The following is a 9,140-nucleotide window of genomic DNA, read 5'->3' as shown; positions in this document are numbered from 1 at the left end:
CAAATCCCCCCAAAAGACAGTTACATCTGATATCTGACAGAGAACCATATCTCACAAGACCACTATTTATGTAGTTTTTCCCCATTGTCTTGATAAAAAATCTGTGACTTGTTTGATAYCTGCTAATTCCATTAACAAGTGCATGGACTCATGACGTTAACATCTTTAGCACAATATGTCATATTAGAACTTAATTCCTCATGGATTATCACATGTATTTTTCTACTTCATATATTCCAGCAGTAAAATCATATTACTATTTTTTACTCAATAAATTAAAATAATCTTAGATTATATTAATAATTAAATATCATAGGAGTTAGATATTCAWACTCCTTAGAACAGAGTTTTACTTTCTGAAAATCAATAGTAATATCACATGATGGATTTTAAAAAAGAATCATTGTGAACTATATTAGAAGAGCTAAAAAATRTGAGCTTAATATGTTAAAATAATACATAAAGAGCAAAAGTTTCCTAAATTTTCCTAGAAGTTGTTTTTAGTATATGCAGTCATTAACGTGTTAAAACAAGTATGAAAATACATTAAAGGATCAGGAATATTTTCCTGCAGGTACTTAGCACCTAATAAATAATGAATGTGATGATTAACTACATGGGCATAAGTAGAGTGCATTACTTAGAAAAAAATACATAAAACCTGGCCTTTGAACAAGAGCACACTATTATATTTAATACATAAAAACACTTGAATATAGTCAGTTGTGTGTGAAGAGAAAACAGAAGTAAGCAAGCTTGAATTAACATTGTATTTTCAAAGGAAACCGATTTAAATATTGCCAAGCGCAATCACGGCATCTGGAGTTTTGGTGGAACGGCAGCAAAATAAAGTGAGCGGAGCAACGACACCGTTTAGTGCTGTTTGAGCAGCCACAGAGGTTTGTGCAGGTCTAAAGAGCTGAAGTAAGACCACCACCAGGGCTTCTCCCTCGCCTGCGCCGGCCCGCCTCGGGGCTCGGGCTGCGCGTGAGGGTCGAAGAGCTCCAGCGGGTCGTGCGGGTCGTACGCGTCCTCCATGGGCCTGCGGAGCAGCTTGCTAGGCCARACTTCCACAGGTCGCAACACGAAGTCTACGCGGCCGGCCCGCTTCATCTTGCCGGGAAGGATGACCYGCTTCATCACCCGGCTGTAGCCCACAGCTTGGGCGCTGATTATGTACGTTCCTGGAGGCAGGAGTCTCCAATAATCCCCGTCCGCAGCTTAAAAGAGGCAAACGTAATAAAACAAACCTTAGTTTTCCGTCTTGCATGCTTTACAGATACGCACCCGCGCGCACAGAGAGCACAAGCGCTCGAGGCAGACCTCAGGATCTAGGCAGGTCAGATTTTTTTTCAAAAAAGATCAGACATAAACCCTTGAACGATGAAAAGGGAATCCACCTGTGAAAATCTGGCTTTGGGGAGCTAATGCAGTAAAATCCACGTGCAAAATTTTCTGTAACTGCTGTGTCTGTACCACAAGGAAGGGAAGCCTTCCTTCACGCTGCCTTCCCAGGGGTATTGTGAATAACTCCAAAGAAATCAAATGAATTAAAAACCAGGTGAAACTTAAGAAAGCACAAGCAGAATCCAATATGCAATACATATGTATCTAAGGACCTAAAAAAGCCCTCTTTTTCTTATATTACATTCTATCACTTTGCAGATGTTATAGAGCATCTGACTACGGAGTCAGAGCTGCAGCTGGTATAAATTGCCATTAGTGTAAAACGGGTGTAAATTTTCACCAGCTGAAGATTAGAGCCTGCAGGCAAAAGTGGGGCATTTTAAAATGGAAAATTTATTCTTCATTTTCTGTTTCCTTTATTTTGAATGGTAAGCTTCTTAACTCAGTTAATGTTGCATTAACGTTATTTTCTCACGGAATTTCTCAGTCTTTTTTTACATTAAGATTAAAAGACATTTCTATGACATTCTTAACCCCACCTAAAATGAAAATAAATACCCCTTTTTCCTTCCTATGTAAACACATTTTTTAATTTCATTTCATTCTTTTCAGTCCACCGCCAATGGAAAGCTATTGTCTGGGAAGGAGTTTGAAAGAGACCCTAATTCATGCCAGAGTCTCCCACCAACCTCAAGAATCTGTATCATCTCCACTATTGTGTCCCCTCTAATATTAGTTTTTTGAAAGCTGGAAAGCATCCACTGCATTATAAGCTGCTCTGACTTTCCGAATTGATTCAACAGCTACCATTAGAGTAAAATGCTACCATTCATGTCTTCTATTTTGCACTGCTATGGTATACCCTGTTCTCTCTGAAATCAATAATAAAATGAGAGCATTGATTTCAGTGAGAGCCTAAAAGCTCAGAACTTTATGACTGTGAAAATTAACGGTTGCATATGCATTGATACGTGTTTATCAGCTGATGACAGGTATATGGTGAATTTAAGCCTATGTTCTAGTCTTTTAGAATTTGATATAAATATTGTCAACAAATCACATATATTTATTTATACTTTTTCATATGAACAACAATAGCCATTGTCTTTCATGGCTAGCTGACTCTCTTGCCAGAAAAAGCTCATAATTTATTGTTGGTTCATGTAAAGTACAGTTATTTTTAGGTAATGTTGTAAAGCCCAGTGTAATTTAGTTATTTAATTAATAAAAAAAAATGGGTGGGCATCCCGTTTTTTGTTAGGTAGCATGTTGTTCACATGTTGTCTGTTACAACTGGTAGCATCTATGTGAGGCTCTTGAACAGTCATGCAGTGTTAGCCTCTGAAAACCACTTGTTGTGCTAGGAGATGATATGGATAAAATATCTTTTATCCAGGCCTAACAAAAAAAGCAAGAAGGGTCAGGAACGGTATTTTTTCCTGAGCACTCACAACCAACAGGGCAGTCCTTTGAAGACAAAAGAGACAACCGTTGAGTTTGTCTCATAGGAGCACGAGGCCACCACATCAGGCTTAAACCTTGAAGGTAGTGTATTGGTAAATCACCTTTACCTTACTCTACAAGGTAATAGGAAGGGACAATTATTTTCCCGTGTTTGTTCTTTCTTTTAAAGAACAAAGAATTTCTTCTCTAGCTTGGTGTTAAGCCTATAAAAATCCTAAATTGATAAACACAAGAGAAATGAGGTGGGATTGTCACTGTGTTACTCTTTAAGCAGGAGGCTGATGAGGTTCAGGGCACATATATGACCCAAAGAGAAGATTATTCACAGCAATAAGGCTTCATTCACACGGTTTTAACATACTTACCGCAGAACGTGCGCAGATATATACGAAGAGAAAAATGGCAATAATATAAAGGTCTAATTTTAGTCTATGCAAAGGATATTTGGTTTAATTTGCAAGAAATGTTGCATGCAGTTAGCAAAGCTCTAAAGCTAGGTGGCAAAAGGTGGGCTTAATTGCATGCATGAAGCTACATTAGTTCTGACAGATCTATATATGTATAACACTGTATATAAGATGTGCTTTGATGTGTCTTCTCTGCTGTTATTCTAGAAACAAACTCACAGTTGAGAGCTGAATTCTCCATTAATGTGATGTTCAGCTTTCAGTGCTTTCATCCTTATCACAGCAAAAAGCTCCAGCTAAATATATTACCTGTGGTGACATCGTGCTGGATGCCCCTGACCGAAATCCGAGCATTTTTTATCGGGTTGCCAAATTTATCGGACACAATTCCTTTTATCCCCCGATGAACCTGACAAAGCAAAGCAAAGTTAGATGGATGTTAATTTATTACGGTAGCTCCTCCTCATCTTCTACCAGGAAACYCATATAGAGAGGAAACTACTTTTGTGAAGTTTGACCCACTGGGGAGAGTCACAGGTGCTAATGGTCCCTCCAGATCACATTTTTTAAGCTCTGCAATGGTTACTCCTCTTTGGAGAGAATGGAGGAAAAGCAAGAGCTGAACAACTACTTTCTCAGACTAGGTATGTGACAAGCATCAAGGGCCTGTTCTGTGCACAGATCAACGGCACCTGGTCATCCGACCACTGTATTTAAAGAATGTTTTTGAATGTCTGTCCTAGATCCAGAACCACAAATAAATGAAATATTAGGGCTTTAAAAAACAGGCTGATTGTCTATACACAATAAAAAGGGATCGCTGGTGGTATGTTTGAAGTTGATTCGGCACCAAACGGTGGCCCTTTAATCTATGTAAAATGCAGCATTAAAAGATGTGTGAAATAAATCAAAATAAAGTAGAACTATTTGCTTTCAGACAGTACCACTTACCAAATAATACCCTGCCATCTTGGCAGTAGAAATAATTAATGCAAGTTGCATAAAGAAATTAGGTCTTTAGTAGCAGTTATAGTACCTACTTTTCATTTTCTTCTATCCCACATTAAAGGATCGCAAAATGCTTCAAGATAAAAAGACAAAATTGGTCAATTTTCTATGATAGACATGCTGTTATTTATTTAAGATAGAGCAGGAGCATAAGAATAAAATAAGAATAAAACAGACCCTTCAAAGTTAAGAGGTTAGAATAACAAGTGCTTACAAAACATCATATATCATTCAATATTAATATTAATATTTAATACACAGTCTTTAAAATATGTATTAATCATTATCAAAGCATAATGGTTAATATTAATATATAATATTTAATGTAATTGTTAATATTAATCTGTTAATACTCTGATTTAATATTAGTGAATAGGAATGATGCAGTGAAATCTTCAGCTACTTTGGACTCCTCTTCATCTTTCTGTTGCTTGTGTGTCACTACATGTCAGACTGTCATGACTGTGATGTGCACAATATCCATCTTCCTCTCTCTGCAAGCAGAGACCTCAGCTGCTTGAACTGAGGAGAAAAGTGCTCGGTGACAAACTAAAGCACAAGGTGAATTCTGCCACATAAGAAAGTGTACAACCAGCTCGCTATATTTGTAGTTTGATTAAAAAAAAAAAGGGGGGGGGGGAAGTTCAAGTTTTTAAAGACTAAATTTTTCTGCGTAACCTTCAGGAATGGAAAAGCTTTCTATTGGGAATTATATATGAACTTTTTAACRGACTAGTAATTCCATTTCAGTTTTCTCCCTGAATCACTCTGACTCACTTGAGCTGTTCTCCTTTCCCTTCTTTTTTTCCCCCCTTCTTTTTCTTATTCTCATTTTTCCTTCCTCATTTTCCTTTTAATATGTCACAGAAGGAGAAGAATGGGGAAAAAAGCAACAAAACAATAGAAAAAATATATATATTTACTTTTCTAGTGACAAAYGGAAAAGTTTGAAATAAGTATTAAAATATCTAACTTTAGAGTAATTCTTAGTAAAAAGCTTGGAAAAAATCAATCATCTARTCTAATGACAGCAGACTCTTAATTTAAGGTGAGACTGTGTATCACGACGCTTGTTAAATATTCATTCTGTATTGACTGGAGCTATTCATTGGAGGACTAAGGTAATACTCAAYATAAAGACTTCAAAACTGTCCCTTAAGAACTATTATGATGAATAACTGCAATTTTCTTTTCAGCATGGACTTGAGGATTTATCATATGGATAGTGGGTAAATCTGGTCAGAAGAGTCATCTCAGACCCAAATTAAATTTATGGTGTAGACATACTCAAAGTGGAATGACCTCACCCAATTGCAATAATAATCTCACAATTACCACATGATTTTATAAAAATGACAAAATTGAAATTTCTTTAACTCTGTTGGGTTTGTTTTGCTTTAGTTAATATAATTTKTGTTTTAGCCCCAGGTCTGCACCACAGAGGTTTGGGAGGGTGTTTTGATACCACTTCCAAAGGCGAGAAGAGTCAGCATTTATGAAAACGAATTCTACTTCTATGAGTTAAGCCAAGTAGATTTTTAAACACACTAAATATCCTGGTGTATATCAGAATAAGAAAAGTTTGAATTGGTTATGGCAGACTTAATCCTTATCAGGAGTAATTCAGTCATCCTTATCTGCAAAGTTGTTTTGCCTACTGCCCTGCATTCACTCAAAAAGCTTTTCCAGCATAGACTTCTACAGTATCTCAAACTACAAAAATCTTTACATCTTGAAGGCTTCAGCTGCAATATATATGGATTTAACCCAGCTCCATTTGGATTCACTAAAACTCATTTTCATCAGACAGCTGTAAAATGAAATGAGTTTGGTGGTCTGTACTGTAGACTTTATTGAATGATGATACTTACCACAAGTAGCAAGAGGTTGCTTAGAAAGGCCATAAAAACACTCCTAACAATTTTAAATTACTGCATACTCTATCAAAATAAGGCATGACAGAAAGCTAATCTACTAATGGCTGAGAGAAAGATGAGCAACTTGTGTTTCTGTGTTCACTTACTTATTGTCAATGAGGTATTTGTTTTTTCTAAGCTCAAACTTATTATTAAAAGTGACTCTTAAAAGAGATTTTCAGGCTCACAGACATACAGTTGCTCCTGTAAAATATCAGGATTCAGACGACTGTTAACCACTTTTGTCCAAAAACTGAGCTGAAAACCATGGAAGCAGGATTTCTAATAAGATGCTTTGAACTTCCCRTTTCCAGCTGAATCTTTAAATCTCCCGTTGCCGTATAGTGGGGGTTTGGGCCAAGAACATGGGATGTGAAAATCAGGAAGTTCCAAGAAGCTTCCGGAAAGTAAATCTTGTCGGTTTATTTGTCAAGAGAAAGGCTGATTCGTATTTTTCTGAATATATATATATATATATTTTGTGTGTGGTATTCAATTTGGGGGAGTGGATTCATAATACTGCACAAAGTATTTACAGACAATTACTTTTTACACTGCTTCCAAGGCCTTTACAATCCTTAGGCTCCATCGTTTCTGCAGGATAGGGAAAATACTACCTGAATCACCTGTTTGACCAACTGAGGAACTGGGGCCCCTGGTGGAAGGAGATCATTGATTTAGTGCTAACTTGGCGATGACTAAACGGAGAAACAATAAAGAAATGAATATTGACAAAGAATGAAGAAGAAAAAACATAAGTACTAAGGTTTGTAAAAGCAAAGCTGTACCATTTCCATGTAATTCAGAAGGGAGTCTCTGTTTTCATGCCAGATTGTAAACAATTCTTCCTCCAAAGGAAACTTCTCGCATCCTACCTCCACGGTAATTTCAAAACAATTTGTATGAAGGTAGTTAAAATCTGCCATACCTACATATTAAAAAAAGAAAGAAAGAAAGAGAGGGAGAGAGACCATGAACCACTAACTAGAACTTTGCTGTTGCACTTAGCTGAATGCAATCCCTGCAAGTGCAGCTAAATATACTACAAAAAGTGCATATGGCCAACATATTAAAAGTATTCAGCAAATTCAGAATGCTACAAGACTTAGTTTGCCTATGAGTTAATTAATGACCATGATGCTACTTTCAGGTGAAAAGCATCATTTTAAATTATTATTCACCAGACTCAGAAGAAGCAATAGAGAGATAAGGATTGATTAATCATAATAATTGGATAATCAGCACTATCAGAGATCATTGCCTAAGGTTGCCAGCAAAGATGATGGCCTTTTGCGATTAGTATGCTCAAAGTTATTCCAACACAAAAGATATGTAATTTTCAGAAGAATGTAAGCCTAAGATGTTCAAATGTAATTCTCACTCATGCTCTAAAGCTTTCTAAATGCCTAGCTTCAACAGAATTGCTTTGGGTCCAGCTGAGTCCTTTTTGAAGATAGACAGAATTGCTTCTGAAAAATTTATGAGCATTGATATTTCATCCATGTCAGTATTTCAGAAATCCTGAAGAAAAAACAAGTAATACTAACAAGAAAATCGAATTAGCTACCTAAGCACAAATGAATGTGATATTCTTCTCTGTTGTTGTTTTCCTTAGCACTCTTAAGTAAAACTTTATTTCAAGAGCTCAAAAAGCAGCATGAGGGCGTAAAGCAGAACGTGAATCCAGAAGATGGATCAAAATTCATGCTGCTGTTAAGGAATAAGCACCATATTAAACATTTATCTCCTTGTTTTGGATTATAAAACTAAGGTGATATTATATACAATAACAAATTCAGCTCCTGCATAACTTGTCAGCTTCTCTCAGCTTATATCAGGGCTGAATTTCTCCCATAGTATTTGAATATAAATGTTAACAACATACATTTTACTACTTAAATCCCTCTCAAGCTCTTTTTTCAGGGATCTGATCTAAAGTAAACTGTAATGAATAAAATTGCTTCTTTCAAACCCTTGTGTCTCATAAAGGTCATATAGAGGTTTTACCTCACTTGATATGACGGTAAAGTGGTTTTACCTCCAGTGAAGCTGTACCACTCAGCACCATTTATAATACCTCCACGTTTCACAAAATTTCCACCACAACGAAGTTCTGATCGGTCTGAGATGACTGGGTGTGCATCTGCATATGCCTTAGCCAGCATTTTAAACATCTGTAACAAAACAAAAGAGTTTGTCATATATTAAATTTTGCAAACTTTAAACACTTTAGTGCTCAGTCATTAATGCTGTGCCTAGTAACTCTCGCAAGACCAAACTTTGAGCCACCTTGCATCCTCGAGGGCTGTGAGCAGAGGTCAGCCTCCAGGCAGGTATATTCCTCCAGGGAGTGTTGAATTGTCTTCTCTGAGGTCTTTTTCTGCACTTCAACATATCTACCTAAGGATGATGTTAAATATGGATGGATTTTGTGGTGCTTGGGTTCAGGTTTGTCATTTGGGGAGGAAGAAGGTTTGTTTGGTCACACTTTAAGTCCTAGGCTTGAAAGTGGATATTAGCTCTCTCYGTTATGTTGTAGTTCATGGGTTTTTTTACTCTTTCAGAAATATCTTACAGCAGCCTTAGCCCAACCTTACAAACCAACCTTTGTAAGGGCAGCTGGGGTTTAAAACAGACAGTGTCAATTTGCTTTGCACTTATCACTTGCACAGGACAACCCGTCAGTTTGATCTCAATGGCAGATGCTTCTTCACAGGGCAGAAAGCCTTCCTAAAAAGTGAAGGACTAGGATGTCATGATGGAGAACGGCACCACTGATTTCCTAAAGAGCATTAATACTGATGAAGAGCAGATGAGTCCCTACCCAAGCAAGAGAAGTGATGGATATATGCAGTGGAGACAGAGGAAACAGCAGTGATCTGCAGAGAGAATTTCCTTGATTGAGTTTCTTGCTATTTTCCTCTGATATTAATTACAA

The 9,140-nt window shown here is 36.9% G+C and overlaps 1 protein-coding gene across 1 annotated transcript in view; it reads right to left on the bottom strand.

Moving 5' to 3' along the window:
• Positions 1–667: 667 nt before the first annotated feature.
• The window catches only part of CPZ (carboxypeptidase Z), a 36,918-nt gene continuing 28,445 nt past the window's right edge, over positions 668–9,140 (bottom strand). The window contains exons 8-11 of the mRNA XM_085309623.1: positions 8,241–8,376; positions 6,991–7,130; positions 3,588–3,687; positions 668–1,220 (exon numbers count right to left, since the gene is read on the bottom strand). Of these exons, the coding sequence (XP_085165749.1) occupies positions 874–1,220; positions 3,588–3,687; positions 6,991–7,130; positions 8,241–8,376 (723 nt within the window). The 3' untranslated portion in view covers positions 668–873. The remainder of the gene's footprint in view (positions 1,221–3,587; positions 3,688–6,990; positions 7,131–8,240; positions 8,377–9,140) is intronic.

The sequence above is a fragment of the Rhea americana genome, unplaced genomic scaffold (assembly GCF_003343005.1).
Source record: "Rhea americana isolate MKP2758 unplaced genomic scaffold, rheAme1 scaffold_30, whole genome shotgun sequence".
Classification (NCBI taxonomy): Eukaryota; Metazoa; Chordata; class Aves; order Rheiformes; family Rheidae; genus Rhea; species Rhea americana.
This window is presented reverse-complemented; position numbering and strand designations above follow the sequence as displayed.